Raw genomic sequence first — 17,036 nt, forward strand, 5'->3', positions numbered from 1 at the left:
TTCAGCCCTCACACCCGACAGCGCGCCAGTTGCTGCCCAGGCGCCGGTCCCCCCGGGGGTCGTGGGGTCGTGGGGCCGCGGGGAGACGGTCTCAATGACACGGGAGGGCGGGGGTAGGCGGGAGGCATTCGGGTTCGGCCCAGGTCTTTGCAGGTTCCCCCTGGTGGGCGGGGCCAAGCCCTAGACCGCGAGGTCGCCTATGCATTCGGGGCGTGGCTTGACAGTCGGGAGGGGTGTGGCTCGAATCCCAGGGGCGTGTCTTGCTTTCCTGGGGCAGGGGCTCGGATCCTTCGGGGGGCGGGGCTCGGCTCTCCAGGGGGCGGGGCTAGACTCTCACCCGGGCGGGGATAGGCTCTCTTGCGGGGTGGGGCGGGGCTCGGCTCTCTGGCGGCGCGTGCGCACCGGCGGCGGCGGCGGCGGCGCCGCGGCGGCCGTCAGTCGCCGGCATGGCGGTGTGCGCTCGCCTCTGCGGCGTGGGCCCGTCGCGGGGATGCCGGCGCCGCCAGCAGCGCCGGGGCCCGGCCGAGGCGGCAGCGGCCGACAGCGAGCCGGACACGGACCCCGAGGAAGAGCGCATCGAGGCGGGCGCGGCGGCGCTGGCCGGGGCGGGGGACGGCCGAAGCGCGGGCCCCTCGTCGCCCCCGCGCTGCTCGCTGCTGGAGCTGCCGCCCGAGCTGCTTGTGGAGATCTTCGCTTCGCTGCCCGGCACCGACCTGCCCAGCCTGGCCCAGGTCTGCACCAAGTTCCGGCGCATCCTGCACACCGACACCATCTGGAGGCGGCGCTGCAGGGAGGGTGAGTGCGTCGGGGCGGGGCCTGGTTGAGGGGGCTTGGCCGGGGGAAGCTCTGGGCGGGGTCACCACGGGCTCTGGAAGGGCACCTGCCTCGGAACGGTGCTCCAGGAGGGTCCCGGCCGCCGGGGCGTGCTGTGACCCCGGGGGGCCCTACCACAGACCCGGGACCGCGGGTTCCGGGCGCGGTGGAGTTCCGGGTGGGCGGCGGACCGGGTTCTGCCTGCATGGGGTGATCAGAGAGGGGTGAGGGGTCCCCCAGCTGCGGGGGCCAGGACGCCGAGGGCAGTGACGCGAGCTGGGGCTGAGTTTAGGCCGGGGAGCAAGCTGACGTCTGTCCTTGGTCCCCAGTCCTTGGGGGCGGAGCTGACGGGAACGATGAGGGTGAACTTGAATAGTTAGGGGAGCCCGAGGGTTTGGAGTGTCTCCTGAGGGCGAGGACCTGGTCTGTGGAGCGGTGGGTGGAGCCGGGCAGTGCTTCAGGGGGCTGATGCCTCCCCTCAGGGATGGTGGTGGCCGAAGTGAGGATAGTGAGTAGTTTTGTAACAAATCCCAGGAAGAAAGCTTTACCTAATCCATAGTTCAAGTCTCTCTGTTCATTTGAACGTTGATAGATCTCTGATGTTCAGTAAGCTCTCATGTTTTGGTAAAAACAATAGGTAAGAAAAAAAAATCAAACAGCGAAGGACAACAAAGGGAAGAAAGTAAAATATCTTCTGGGACCCCTGCAATCAAAGATAAGCCATTCTTAAAATTTTGGAAAAATTTAGTATAAAAAAAGCTTCATAGTGTTCCACTGTCTATGTATGCCACAGACTAGTCCCTTACTGATAGACTTTTAAGTTTGCAGTTTTTTCTTTTTGTAAACAGTGCTGTCAGGAGTGCCTTTGTGCCTTTTATAGGAGTTCATGGGACTTACATGGGACTTACATGTACCTTTTAGAACTTCTGAGATTATCTTCTTGGAGTGTACTTCCCAAAGTGGGGTTGTGGGCAGTGGGGTGTGCACGCTGATAACACCTTAGATACTTATTGCCCAGCTGTCGGTATTTGCACCCCCAGGAAGACTGCATGAGAAGGCCGCTTTCCAGATATCCTTCCCAGCAGGGGATCAGTCAGTCATCTTCTTTCTGTCATAAGGCTCAGTGGTCAAGACTGATTTGTAATCTGTTTATCTGCTCTGAGATCCTGGAGATGCTGCTTCACCTTCCCAAGTGTTATTGGCAAGTGCTGCTCCCATAGGGTGACTTTGAGGGTTAAATGGGATGATGCAGATGAAGCCCTCACCCCCTAAATGGTTATGATGCTGCTTGGCCATTTTAATTTCACCTCTTGTGAATTCCATGTTTGTGTTTTGTTTTGGGTTTTTTGGTCTCTTTTTTTCTTAGGGAGTTTATTTTGTCTTACAAATTAGTAAGAGCTTGTTGAATATTAGCAGTATATTTTTTTTTTTCGGTTGAGGTAAGTTCCCTCTATCCCCACTTACTGGAGAGTTTTTATCATAAATGGGTGTTGAATTTTGTCAAAAGATTTTGCTGCATCTATTGAGATGATCATACGGGTTTTTTGTTTGTTTGTTTGTTTTTTAATTTATTTATTTTGTTTATTTATTTTGGGCTGCTTTGGGTCTTTGGTGCTGTGTGCGGGCTTTCTCTAGTTGCGGTGTGTGGGGGCTACCCTTCATTGCGGTGCGTGGGCTTCTCATTGCGGTGGCTTCTCTTGTTGCGGAACACGGGCTCTATGGCGTGTGGGCTCAGTAGTTGTGGCTTGTGGGCTCTAGAGCACAGGCTCAGTAGTTGTGGTGCACGGGCTTAGTTGCTCCGCGGCATGTGGGATCTTCCTGGACCAGGGCTCGAGCCTATGTCCTTTGCATTGGCAGGCGGAGTCTTAACTACTGCGCCACCCGGGAAGCCCGATCATATGGTTTTTATTTTTCAATTTGTTAATGTGGTGTATCACATTGATTGATTTGCATATATTGAAGAATTCTTGCATCTCTGGGATAAGCCCCACTTGATCATGGTGTATGATCCTTTTAATGTGTTGTTGGATTCTGTTTGCTAGTATTTTGTTGAGGATTTTTGCATCTGTACTCATCAGTGATATTGGTCTGTAATTTTGTTTTTTGTAGTATCTTTGTCTGGTTTTGGCATCAGGTGGCCTCGTAGAATGAGTGTGGGAGCGTTCCTTCCTCTGCAATTTTTTGGAAGAGTTTGAGAAGGATGGGTGTTAGCTCTTCTCTAAATATTTGATAGAATTCACCTGTGAAGCCATCTGGTCCTGGACTTTTGTTTGTTGGAAGATTTTTAATCACAGTTTCAATTTCATTACTTGTGATTTGTCTCTTCATACTTTCTATTTCTTCCTGGTTCAGTCTTGGAAGGTCATACCTTTCTAAGAATTTGTCCATTTCTTCAGCATTGTCCATCTTATAGGCGTAGAGTTGCCTGTAGTAGTCTCTTATGATGCTTTGTATTTCTGCGGTGTCCGTTGTAACTTCTCCTTTTTCATTTCTAATTTTATTGATTTGAGTCCTCTCCCTCTTTTTCTTAATGACTCTGACTGAAGGTTTGTCAATTTTGTTTATCTTCTTAAAGAACCAGCTTTTAGTTTTATTGACCTTTGCTATTGCTTTCTTTGTTTCTATTTCATTTATTTCTGCTCTGATCTTTATGATTTCTTTCCTTCTACTAACTTTGGGTTTTGTTTGTTCTTCTTTCTCTAGTTCCTTTAGGTGTGAGGTTAGATTGTTTATTTGAGATTTTTCTTGTTTCTTGAGGTAAGATTGTATTGCTATAAACTTCCCTCTTAGAACTGCTTTTGCTGTATCCCATAGGTTTTGGATCATCGTGCTTTCATTGTCATTTGTCTCGAGGTATTTTTTGATTTCCTCTTTGATTTCTTCAGTAATCTCTTGGTTATCTAGTAATGTATTGTTTAGCCTCCATATGTTTGTGTTTTTTACATTATTTTCCCTGTAATTTATTTCTAATCTCATAGCATTGTGGTCAGAAAAGATGCTCGATATGATTTAAATTTTCTTAAATTCACTGAGGCTTGATTTGTGACCCAAGATGTGATCTATCCTGGAGCATGTTCCGTGTGCACTTGAGAAGAAAGTGTAATCTGCTGTTTTCGGATGGAATGTGCTATAAATATCAATTAAATCTGTCTGGCCTATTGTGTCATTTAAAGCTTGTGCTTCCTAATTTATTTTCTGTCTGTTTTTGTTTTTGTTTTTGCGGTACGCGGGCCTCTCACAGTTGTGGCCTCTCCCGTTGCGGAGCACAGGCTCCGGACGCGCAGGCTCAGCGGCCATGGCTCACGGGCCCAGCCGCTCCGCGGCATGTGGGATCCTCCTGGACCGGGGCACGAACCCGTGTCCCCTGCATCGGCAGGCGGACTCTCAACCACTGCGCCACCAGGGAAGCCCTAATTTTCTGTCTGGATGATCTGTCCATTGGTGTAAGTGAGGTGTTAAAGTCCCCCACTATTATTGTGTTACTGTTAATTCCCTCTTTTATAGCTGTTAGCAGTTACCTTATGTATTGAGGTGCTCCTTTGTTGGGTGCATATATATTTATAATTGTTATATCTTCTTCTTGGATTGATCCCTTGATCATTATGTAGTGTCCTTCCTTGTCTCTTGTAACTTTCTTTATTTTAAAGTCTATTTTATTTTATATGAGTATTGCTTCTCTAGTTTTCTTTTGATTTCCATTTGCTTGGAATATCTTTTTCCATCCCCTCACTTTCAGTCTGTATGTGTCCCTAGGTCTGAAGTGAGTCTCTTGTAGACAGCATATGTATGGGTCTTGTTTTTGTATCCATTCAGTGAGCCTGTGTCTTTTGGTTGGAGCATTTAATCCATTCGCATTTAAGGTAATTATCGATATGTATGTTACTATTACCATTTTCTTAATTTTTTTTTTTTCTTTTTGTGGTACGCGGGCCTCTCACTGTTGTGACCTCTCCTGTTGCAGCACAGGCTCAGACCGGGGCACAAACCCGTGTCCCCTGCATTGGCAGGCGGACTCTCTACCACTGTGCCACCAGGGAAACCCTTGGGTTTGTTTTTGTAGGTCCTTTTCTTCTCTCTCTCTCTTTTTTTTACATTAAAAAATTTTTATTTATTTATTTATTTATTTATTTTTGGCTGCATTGGGTCTTTGTTGCTGGGTGCGGGCTTTCTCTAGTTGTGGTGTGTGGGCTTCTCAATGTGGTGGCTTCTGTTGTTGCAGAGCATGGGCTCTAGGCACATGGGCTTCAGTAATTGTAGCATGTGGGCTCAGTAGTTGTGGCTCACGGGCTCTAGAGCGCAGGCTCAGTAGTTGTGGTGCATGGGCTTAGCTGCTCCACGGCATGTGGGATCTTCCCAGACCAGGGCTCGAACCCGTGTCCCCTGCATTGGCAGGTGGATTCTTAACCACTGCGCCACCAGGGAAGTCACTTTTCTTCTCTTGTTTCCCACTTAGAGAAGTTCCTTTAGCATTTGTTGTAGAGCTGGTTTGGTGGTGCTGAATTCTTTTAGCTTTTGCTTGTCTGTAAAGCTTGCTGGGTAGAGTAATCTTGGTTGTAGTTTCTTCTGTTTCATCACTTTTAATATATCGTGCCACTCCCTTCTGGCTTGTAGAGCTTCTGCTGAGAAAGCAGCTGTTCACCTTATGGGAGTTCCCTTGTATGTTATTTGTTGTTTTTCCCTTGTTGCTTTTAATAAGTTTTCTTTGTCTTTAATTTTTGTCAATTTGATTACTATGTGTCTTGGTGTGTTTCTCCTTGGATTTGTCCTGCCTGGAACTCTCTGTGCTTCCTGGACTTGGGTGGCTATTTCCTTTCCCATGTTAGGGAAGTTGTCGACTATAATCTCTTCAAATATTTTCTCAGGTCTTTTCTCTGTCTGTACTCCTTTTGGGACTGAATAATGCGAATGTTGGTGCATTTAATGTTGTCCCAGAGGTCTCTTAGACTGTCTTCATTTCTTTTCATTCTCTTTTCTTTGAATATTAGCAGTATTAACCTTTCGTCATCTATTTGGCAAGTGAGTTTCTTTTGACATTTTAAAATAGAGGCAAAGAGAGTTCCACCTTTTCATTTGCTTTGTTTTGCATTTTGTACACCTATGAGACCCAGGTTCATCACAGATGTTCCTTTGTGCTCTGTGGAGTTTCTCCATCAGTCAGCCAAACCTGTGTGGTGGTCTCCGGGTGTTGTCTCTGGGGAAACTGTAAGGTATGTAGCAAAAGAGAGTAACGGAAGACTTCTGTATAATCAGAAAACTCAAAGGTATGCCACATAGTAAAATTAACTGGAGGTACAGCTCAGGGCAAATTCTTAGAATTGCTAGTGGAAGCATAAAAAGTCCTCACGAAGATGTGGAAAGACTTTGGGGGGCAGACAGGGAAGGACTCTTCAGTCCTTCTTTGCCTCCTTCTGTGCTTCTCAGTTCAGCTTTTCTGGGACAGCAGACACTGTGATGGTAGGATCAAGGTCTCTTCTTCACCAAGGTGGCTTAGCAGCTAGGAGAATTTTCACTTTGAGAAATTAAAAAAATGAAAAACAGACATGGTAAAACAGGCATATTCCTAGTCATCCCCAGTAAATAACAGTTAAGTCTTCTGTCATATTTGCTTTTGAATTCTCTACCTTTTTTTAAAAGAAAACCTCTCAGGCAGCATTTAAGTCCCTCCTGATCACCCCTGTCCTTCCCACTCCCAAGAAGCAACCACTATTGTGGGTTGAGTTTACTTGTATATACATATTCCTGTAACATCCCCAATGTGTAACATTGTTTTATGGTACTTTAATTTTAAGAAATATATCATACCATAAGTATTGTGCATCTGCCTTTTCCCCCTGTCAACTTGTGTTTTTAAATTCTGTCCATGTTAATATATTTAAGTCTGGTTCAGTCTTCTTGAACACTATGTGGTGGTTCATAATTTGAAGAGGCCACATGTGTTCCTTTGCTCATTTTAATTTTTTTCATACAGTGTACACAGTGTTACAGCAAAGAAGCTCTTACGTGTCTTCAGACGCAGATAAATTTGTAAATTTCTCTAAGGAATATATCCAGAAGTGGTGTTGCCGGGGTAGTGGGCTGTGAGATTTGCAGTTTTACTAGATACTGACCAGTTATTTTTTTGGAGTGATTCTTCACTCCAAATATAACATAGTTGTATTTTCCTCTTTGCACACCTGTCACGAGGGTGTGCACAGGCAAGTCAACGAAAGTGACAGGAATGCTCTGTGTTTATTTACAAAGTAGCTGTCTTTGTGGTCTGGGTTCTTTAAGTTATCTCATTTAATCCAGTGTCCTCTAAATTCTTCCTAGTTTGAATGATTCATTTCTAAAAATCTGTCAATCTGGGTGAGAAACAGCATCTCATTTTAATTTGCAGACGGCTGATAACTCATGAAGATGCACATTTAAGAAATAAAATTAGAGGCAATTTGGATTTCTCTTATTCGCGTATCCTTAATCTTTGCCCTTTTTCTCTATCGTTATTTTTTCTTATTGATTTGCGGGTTTTATTTATTTAACCTGGGTCAATTTCTGTTTAATATACGCAAAACATTTTCTCATAGTCAATAACCCTTTGCTTTTTAACTTCATTTACAGTGACTTTTGCAAAAGTTACTGCATTAGTCAAAGTGACTTTTGCAAAAGCTACAGCGTTAATCAAAGCTACGCACTTTTAACTTTGGGTTTAAGTAATCATTGTTGTCCCGAGGTTATGAAGGTCTTCAGTTTCACTAGTTCATTCTGGTAGCTTTCATTTCCAGCTCATCTGGGTCCAACATTGGATGGTTGGCAGTTCCGTGTGTAATTCATAGGCATCTCGTAGGGTTAGTCTAATTATGACTGGAATATGTATAAGAATAGTCGCGTGTGAGACAAGTCTGTTATTTCTCTGAGCCCCAGACCTCTTCCATCCTGAACTAGACATTTGGTTATGGTGGGTGTTAAGGCCAAAGTCATGTCCACAGAGGCAAAAACCAGTGCCCTCAGCCTTGGTGAGCAGGAGGTGGGTGGTCCTAGCGCAGCAGGCTTCCTGGCCCAGAAGCTCCAGGTCCGGCCCTGACACGGCACGATGGTGCTTCCATTTGTTAGTGTCTTGGGAAGGTGAGTGAGACGTTAGTGAGTCTGCACGTTTACTACTCAGTGTTTACCCGTTTGCTTTCTGTATTTTGATAATTGGGTTTCCCAGAGGAGAAGACAAGCCACAGAAAGGGGCACAGGGAGGAGGGTGCCACGCACCTGTGTTTTATTGTTTCAGAGCGTTTTGGGCTGTGATGGACTTCCAGGGCACGGGCAGGGCGAGCATGTCAGTGGCTCTTCATAAAATGAGAGGATGACTCAGGGGCGGGGGGGCGTAGGGACGCTACAAACTTAAAATGAGAAGGCTTTATAGCGCTTGATGAGAATCTCACAATTTTCAGTGTCCTAGCAATAATAAGTCAACAATAATAATCAGTTGTTTTTATAGAATTTGGACTTTTGAGCCTCCTGCCTGTTGGAGCTATTTGATTAAGTATTTTCAGGTGGTATTTCTGGGGGCGGGTGAAAGAAAGTTGCTACTGAGAAGCCCAATCTGTGTTCCTGTTTTGGGGGCAGATACACCAGATAGGCGCTCTTTCCCCTCTTACAGGAAACCAAACCAGAGCAACCCCAGCCGGCAGTGTGGGCGCGGCGTCAGGAGCCCAGCAATGTTTTGATGCATCCTCCTTTGGCTTCAGGCCTCCTGCAGTTACTGGCATGTGGGGCTATAAATAAGCCATCATTTCTCAGAGCATAGCGTAGCAGCCGAGTTCGTTCTTCCTCTTTGACCCAGAGGAGGCTTTTTTTGGTTAACACTTCACTGTTTAGTCGGTGAATTTTGAAGTGCTGGCCGGTCTACCTGAGGCTAAGGTGTTTAGAAAATTCAGACCATGGTTCTAAATCAGAACATTCAAATAATAACAAAAGAAGCATTTAAAAGCAAAGGAAATGCAAAGGAAGTGCTCCCACGTGTATTTTCCCTTCTACACCAAACTCTTAAATATTGAGACATAGAGTGAGGTTTTGAATTTATAATATATAATTTGTCCATTTCTCCCCTTGATGGTGTTTTAATGACACCTGGAATAATATTTGTATAATATTTTGATCACTTGTGAGTCTAAAGTGGGCTTCAATTCCATCATAATTAGAAATACCCTTTTCCCAAAATGTATGAGCTTTATGACAGAAATGGGAAGTTAAAAACCAATATTTAATTTTGCATTTGCATGCAGAAGAAAACGCTTTCTATTCTGTTTGATGTGCTGATGTGAAATGTGAGAAATGCGGCTTTTGTTAAACATGGCTGAAATTGGAAGGGTCATCTTGGGAAGAGGTGAAATGGGCAAGTTGTTGACTTTGAAGTCGGCTTTGGGCATATTTTATGATTCTTGTTGAGCCTTCCTGTTTTGGGGCTGGGGTGGGCGGTGTTGAGGTAGGAGAAGCGTACCTGCCTCAGCCATGAGAAGAGGAAAGCAGGCCCCCTCCTGGACGTACAGCAGGATCTCAGAATCGTAAGGGGACATTTATCCTTTTCTTCTCCTGGACGTACAGCAGGATCTCAGAATCGTAGGGGGACATTTATCCTTTTCTTCTCCTGGACGTACAGCAGGATCTCAGAATCGTAGGGGGACATTTATCCTTTTCTTCTCCTGGACGTACAGCAGGATCTCAGAATCGTAGGGGGACATTTATCCTTTCCTTCCGCTTTGCTCTTGTCAGGACTACAGTCTCTGTATTTTTGGAAGTCCAATCTCATGTGCTGCTTCACAGAGAAACCTTATCCGTCCAGTTAGCGAAGTAGGAGAGGGTAAAGGAAAACGGTGCCTCTTGAGGGACATTGCTAACCTTACAAGAGCGAGCTGGAAAGTGGACCTGGCCCCCAGAAAGCACCGAGTGAAGATTTCCCCTTGGCCTTGCTTAATTGGGCAGATATGGTTGCCTTGCCAGGAAGAACTGATGGGCCATTTTCACTGTTTCGCTGTGCTAACAAAGTGATTACATAATGCATTTGAGGATCTTGGTTTGTCTTTCTGGCTGGAAAGAGTGTGCAAATACAAGGGCGTCTTTGGGACTTTGGAGGAACAGGTGTCCTGTGAGAAAGCCAGGACCGGTCAGGAGGTGGCCTGGGTTCTAACTCATGAGTCAGCATCCTTTGCCAATGACACCCTCACTGTCCGCCCAGTGGTGATGGACAGGGGAGGAAACCCAGAGTAGCCAAGCCTGTATGAGGAGTATTAGTGGGGAGTCGGGAAGTGTCTGAAATCTGAGAAGGGGTCCAGGGCGAGGTGATGGCAGAGTCAGACTCTGCTTACCTCCTGGTCTCACGAGTGGCTGGCGAGACCGAGCAGGTGTGTGTGCACTAGGAAGAAGTATCCGGGCATGACAGGTGGGCTTCAGCTGGAGTGGGGCTCCCTTGGCCAGGGATACCTGTCGTGGAGCTGGACAGGGTCAGCGTCCTCTGGCTGGCAGGGCGAGGCTTCTCGAGGCTGCTGTTGGCACCAAGACTGTTCATCTTTGCAGGGGTGGAGCTGGTTGGGAAGAAGTCGCGTGGAGTATGTAGGTGCTGTCAGCTGTTCTTGGGAACTTTTGGTTAGCATCCCGAATATTCTAGGTGTTGAATAGGAGATGCCTATGGGCTGTATCCAGGTTTTGGTTTTTACATTCTTCCCATCCTAAGATGAGCTGGCTGCACAGTGTTTTTCCAGATCTGCTACATTATCAAAAAAAAAAAAAAAAAGGCATTTCATGCAGTTATAGTAATAGCTAAGGAAAGCAGCGAGCTAGGGGACACACAGGGGTTTGGAAGCGGCACTGTACTGTCGCAGGGGTGTCCTTGGAACAGTTGTGTCAGGAAGCCTGGGGGCCAGTTGCCTGACACCCCTGAGCCTGGCGGAGCCCCCTCCCCACCAGCTCCCTCCCCTGCCTCTGCCTCCTTTATCAGCCTCAGAAGTAAAGGTTTTATTTATTTATTTATTTTTTCAGCTGCGTTGGGTCTTAGTTGCGACACGCAGGGTCTTTCACTTTGGCGCTGGCTCTTCCTTGCGGCATGAGGGCTTCTCTCTAGTTGTGGCGTGCAGGTTTTCTCTCTCTAGTTGTGGTGCGCAGGCTCCAGGGCGCGTGGGCTCTCTAGTTTGCGGCCTGCGGGCTCTCTCATCGAGGTGCGCGAGCTCAGTTGTTGTGGTACATGGGCTTAGTTGTCCTGTGACATGTGGGATCTTAGTTCCCCCACCAGGGATCAAACCCGAGTCCCCTGCGTTGGAAGGCGTATTCTTTACCGCTGGACCACCAGGGAAGTCTCTCGGAAGTAAAGTTTTAACCATATTTTATTAAGGGATATAATTATCCCCTAACTTAGTGCAAACAAAAATGTGCTAAATTTGCAATCAATACTGCCTTTTGGTTTTATTTGGAAAACTGTGTGAGTTTACAGCAGGTGGGAAACAAGCCCGCAGCGCTCCTCCACTCTTCCTTCTCCCACTCTCTCCTGCCTGTCGGGGGCCACAGCTGGGTTCCAGCTGGGTTCCCCCATCCTTTCCTGCCACCTCTGACTTACCTGGTGGTGCAGTGGCCTCCTCACGGGAACCCCCACCTGCGTCTCCAGGTGTGTCTCCGCTGGCTCCACCCACAGGTTACCCAGTCCAGGCTGCTTTTCTACCTGAGACTCTTCAGTGCTTCTGTGTTTCCTGTGGACTCCCGGCTGTGGCAGGACCAGGAGACCACCCCCTTTCCAGCCTTATCTTGTGTGCCCACCAGCTTGCTTCAGAGACTGTCTTAGTGCTGTGCCCTTCCAACGTGGCAGGGACCCTTATAAGTGGCATTTATGGGGAGCATGGGGCTAAGTTCCCTCTAATTGCAGGTACCAAGGCAGGTGCAGTGCATAGAATTATGATGTTAACTTTGTCATGTTCCATTCTGATGCAGAGAGCGTGCACATCTCAGCCACAGCTGGCACAGGTACTGCCTCCGTTAATCTCCGTTAATCTCTTTGAGGGAAGGAGCCTCAGGAAGCAGCATGTGTTCCTTAGGTACTCCTAAGGAACAAGAGAGTGGAAAAGAGGGAGAGAGAAAACTCTTCTCATCCATTCCCACCCGCAGAGACTGAATAGACTTCCTGCACATTCAGACACATGCTCTGGGTGCAGGGGTTTTCGGTAACGACTGTCACACAGTACTGACCTCACTGGACAGGAAGTGAGCCCCTGGCAGTCAGGTCACCAGAGGATGGAGCTTCAGTGTCGACTTGGCCCAGATTCCTGGGCTCTTTTTCCGTCTTGGCAAAACATTTGTTCAATAGCTTTCTGGAAATTTTCTGATTGGAGTATTTGAAGTGGCAGCTTAATTTTTTTATTGTGATAACATATGCACAAAATAAAATTTACCACTTTAACCATTTTTAAGCTACAGTTTAGTGGTATTAAGTATGCTCACACTGTTGTGCAGCCGTCACCCCCATCATCTCCAGAACCTTTCCGTCTTACCCAGCTGACACTGAGTCCCCATTAAACACTGACTCCCCATTTTCCCTTTCTCAGCCCCTGCACTCACCATTCTACTTCCTGTCTCTGTGAAATGTGGCTCTTCTATAGGGACGTCATATAAGTGGAGTCATACAATATTGTCCTTTTGTGACTGCTTATCTCACTCAGCACAACGTCCTCAAGGTTCGGCCAGGCTATAGCAGGTGTCAGACTCTCCTTCCTTTTTAAGGCTGAAGAATATTCCATCGTGTGGATGGACCCTGTTTTGCTTGCCCATCATCCTTCGGTGGGCGCTTGGGTTGCTTCCCCTTCTTGGCTATCGTGAGTAGTGCTGCTGTAAACATGGGTGTACAAACATCTCTGAGTCTCTGCTTTCATCTCTTTTGGGTACGTACCCAGAAATAGGATATAGCTGTATCATATGGTAATTCCATGGTTAATTTAAATTTCCTCAAGTCCAGCTGACCCACTTTTCTCCCCCTTCCCAACTTTCTTTTTACTTGCTGCCATTTTTGGAGTAGACACTTTGAAAACAGACTTTCACAAGCTACTTTATGTCATAGATTAGCAAGGAAAGTATTTGAATCGGCAGCCTGCAACCCAAATTTGGCACTTAGAAAGCAGCTGTGGGCAGCACGGTTTGCTGTGCTAACTTTAACCATCTTGGGTAGGACGGCGTTAATGCTGGTCTTGGGTAGGATGGCGTTAACACTGGTGAGTTTTTCTAGGGGGAAGGATCCGTGGTTCTGCATGTACACTGGCCTTAATGCTATTTTAAGGGCACTTTCCCTGATGACTTATGGGAAGGTTTATGGAACAGTCAGAGTATGTGGAATTGTTCCGAGCCACTGTTTAAAAAAAAAAGATTTTTCCATCATGTGAAAAATACTGAACATTTCTTGAAGGAGCAGTTGGGTCAGAATGACATTGTTCCGCTTCGGTGAATTTATTATCTTCTGGGAACATTAAGAAAAACCCACTAAGCATTGCTGTATTTATGAGCACTGCATCATGCATTTGCTTTCCTTCTGATTGCTAGTGGCGTTCCTGTGGATGGTTTGTCTGCTCGTGCAGGGTCATCTCTTGTGTGATATTATCAGCACCTTTTCTTGACACGATGTGCAGAGATTCTTGACAATTTGGTCATCCTGGCTAAAAACCTTAGAATCGCTTGGAAGTCTGAGCGGGTGCTGGGACGTGGTGCGTTGTCTCTAGCAGGTCGGAGGATCGCTGGGCTCAGATGCGAAAGTCACCCACTGGGTCGGCAGATGCTGTGGGGCAACACTGCTGCTTCAGTGTGCTGCAGGCCGCCGGGGCACACTCGGACGCGCCTTGGGTCTGTGCCCTGCATCTCACCGGCAGAGTGTCCACGTGTATCACAAAAGCGCGCAGTTCAGAGAAGACTACCCCGCGCCCCACCCGTACCCCGGCTCCCAAACTGTCTCGTCAACAAGGCAGCAAGAGGTGCAGCTCATCTATCCCGTGCGCTGGTCACTGCTGGAACCGGGAGAGGACCTGTCCTTTAGCATCACATAGGAAACAAACCGAGGCACCAGTCTTGTGCGGTGACGGTTTTGGAGTGCCTGGTTGGTGCGAGGGAAGGACACTGTTTATGGAGAGCACACGAGGTGGTGACAGCCGCTGTGGTCGTCAGGAGGGCCACCTGGCTGTGGTGGACATCCCAGAGCAGACGGGGAATCATGAAGACAGCTCGTTGTGGAGCAGAGCTCTTCTCAAGAGCACAGGTAGACCAGCTGCAGCTTGGTCGCCAACAAGGGTGGGAGTGGCCCTTCCAGCTGGTCCCTGGCATGGTCTGCAAGGATTTTGACAAACCAGGGCCTCTCAGTTGCTGGTGACTCATGTGACATGCAGGTGTCACCCCGTCCAAGGGCACAAACAAGCACATTTTGTTATCTAGTTCCTGACAAGTTCTTGTAACTTGCATAACACTCCAGAGTGGAGTCCACATTCTTCCTGTCAGGAGGATAAAATGTGTGTTTTTGTCTGGTGACGAGCAAGGCCATGGTCTGCTCATCAGCAGTGGAAGCAGGGGAAGCAGCACCGTCGGGCAGGCCCATCTCAGGAGGTTTGCCAGGTGCTAACCGCCTTGCCCCAACTGGTTTCTCCACGGTCTGCATCTTGAGCTTGGCTTGGATATGGTCAAAATCCTCACAGAAGCGTTGGGTTAGTGTCATCATCCATTCCACTGAAAAGACCAGGCCTTGGGGCCGGGGTGGGGTCTGTGATGTGATGAGGTGGACAGCCTTTTGCTGGCCAGACTGCAGTCCCCCTTCTGGAAGGACTGCTGAGTCACCAACCTCTCCACGCCTGGGTTTCTCTCCCGGAGGTGGGGCAGAGCGCTGGCCATGGAGGTGGGTGTCAGGGATTTGCTTCAAGGCCGTCCTGGGCAGCCCCAGCTGTGTCTTCGTTTCACAGAATCAGGAGGGGGTTAGGGGGGCCTTCGTGGAACCCTGACACCAGTGATGGTCTCATTTCCATGGGAACTCGTATCGTCTCCAGACTCTGAGTTTCTGCCACACCGTGGTCATAAACCAGGGTGTCTGGTTGTGAGTTTGAGCGATTAGGTTTCTAGAGCTTATCAGAATAGACATGGCAGGTTGCTATTTCATGCGGAGTGGAGTTGCCTAAAAATAGAGTAGTGGCTTCACTGGTGAGTGAGGGTGTTGACTGACTGTGGAGAAGGGCCATGAAATCTCCACAGTGAAAGAAGGGTCAGGCTGAGAAGACAAGGCCAAGGCTGAGGCGTGCCTGCTCCACCCCCACCCGCACGTCTGTCTATTAATATTTCTGCTGCTTTGTGACTTCTTGACTGTAATTTCCAGCAAACGTTTCTCGTTGCAGAGTACGGCGTTTGTGAAAACTTGCGGAAGCTGGAGGTCGCGGGCGTGTCTAGTCGAGACGTCTACGCGAAGCGTAAGTTAATCTGCCACCAGCTTCTGTTGGCTTGCTCCTGAAGCAGGTGCTCAGAGACATCAGCCACGGAAAATAAAAGTCCACGGCCCTCAGCCCACAGGTCTGTTCTCAGATACGCTTTAAGTTCCGTTTTGACATTGTAGAGACAGCGCTGGTAGTAACAGCACTGACAAGGTCGGGGGCTCTCTTCTCCCTTTCTGAGTGAATCGTGACCCTGATTTTGCAGCGCAGGTGGATGAAGGTGTCTTTCCTCTGGGGAACGTGGCTGCCCTGGAAACAACTGTGGTGTGCTTGGAGGTGCCCGTCTCTCTAGATCCCAGGCCCGCAGCCTGGTTGGAGACGTGGACACCAGGAGCAACTGTGACATGCAGCCGTGACAGCTGCCAGGGCCCGTCCCCGCCACCCTGACCGCACCAGCCCCGGCCCTTCCTTGGCGTGTTTCCTGCAGGCACGTTGAGTCTCCCAGCGCCCCCATTTCTTGTCCCCGCCCCTTTGCTTTCCAGAGTCGCCAGCAATGCTCCGTGATGCCTAGAGCCCCCGACCCCAAGCACCTCTCTGCTGGCCGTTCCTCAGGGCCCTTTGCGTGAGGCTGTGAGGGTGTCCGTTGGCACTGACATCACCCAGGGGCAGTGGGCACACCGTCCCGTGGGGAGCAGCCCTCCTGTCCCTGCCCAGCGGGGTGTGGCGTGTGTTGTTAACACTCGGGGCTGGGTAGTAGAGGACAGGGAAAGAAGGATCATGGTGGCCCACTCCTCTTTGGCCTGAGGTTGACCTGTTGACCTCTCTGAAAAGGACCTTAAGTGTTCATCTTAAAACCATCTTGGTAGATTTTGGCTTACACATTCTTTATTTTTTTTGTGGTATGCATGCCTCTCACTGTTGCGGCCTCTCCCGTTGCGGAGCACAGGCTCCGGACGCGCAGGCTCAGCGGCCATGGCTCACGGGCCCAGCCGCTCCGCGGCATGTGGGATCTTCCCGGACCGGGCACGAACCCGTGTCCCCTGCATCGGCAGGCGGACTCTCAACCACTGCGCCACCAGGGAAGCCCTGACTTACACATTCTTTTGAACTCTGGACCAGTTCTGCCCTGAACACCTAGACCAGATGATGCTTCTTACTTAAACACCGAGAGGCTGGGGACCGGGCTCCTGCTCGGAAAAACCTGTGATTCAGGATGGAGGGACTTCCCGGGGGCCAGGCTGCTGGGTGGGAGCCAGCGTGCTGGAGGCTTCCTTCCAGTGTCAGGGGCTTGCTCGTTGGTGTCGCTTGCTGTGTTCCCTCTTTTCAGTGGATTTGCTGCTCTCAGAGTCCCCCTGGGAGACGCCTCTCCTCCTGTGTCCCGCATCCCCCGCACAGGTAGAGTGTGGACTTCTGCGGAGCGTCAGCTCTGTGGGGAGACAGCCCGGGGGGGCGCAGTTGGTCCCTGAATCTGGGCTGATTTCTTCATCCCGTCAGACTTCTCTCCACCTCGACCCCGTGGCCATTTGGGATGTTGGCTTGGCCAGTGTTCCTGGGTTAGAGTTTGCTCACGAGCGGGGAGATCTCCTGTTGGAGGCTCTAAGTTCTTCGTGGACCTTCCCCGGCCGCCCTGGGCACGTGTGGTTCTCCATGTTGGTGCTTGGCTGTGCCTTCGAGGCTGTTGCCCCCTCCCACCTTCTCTGGGAGCTCTGTGTGTCCCAGCCTCACCTCTGCCACCTCCCCGTATCCCCTTGTCTCCACTTGCTGAGGGGCTCGGGCTGCATCCTCAGCCACCCTCAGACACCATCCCAACCTAGCGCCCCACCCCACCCC

The 17,036-nt window shown here is 49.0% G+C and overlaps 1 protein-coding gene across 4 annotated transcripts in view; it reads left to right on the forward strand.

Annotated features, from left to right (window-relative positions):
* The first annotated feature begins 439 nt into the window (after positions 1 to 439).
* Positions 440 to 17,036, forward strand: part of FBXO31 (F-box protein 31) — a 44,342-nt gene continuing 27,745 nt past the window's right edge. For 3 of the 4 annotated variants that reach the window (XM_082862656.1, XM_082862657.1, XM_082862658.1), the window contains exons 1-2: positions 440 to 795; positions 15,174 to 15,245. In XM_082862656.1, the coding sequence (XP_082718782.1) occupies positions 447 to 795; positions 15,174 to 15,245 (421 nt within the window). In that variant the 5' untranslated portion in view covers positions 440 to 446. Of the gene's footprint in view, positions 796 to 14,103; positions 14,496 to 15,173; positions 15,246 to 17,036 lie in introns of those variants that run through there. The other variant, XM_082862659.1, reaches the window with a different exon arrangement.

This window comes from Leucopleurus acutus (assembly GCF_964270905.1).
Source record: "Leucopleurus acutus genome assembly, chromosome: 20".
Taxonomy (NCBI): domain Eukaryota; kingdom Metazoa; phylum Chordata; class Mammalia; order Artiodactyla; family Delphinidae; genus Leucopleurus; species Leucopleurus acutus.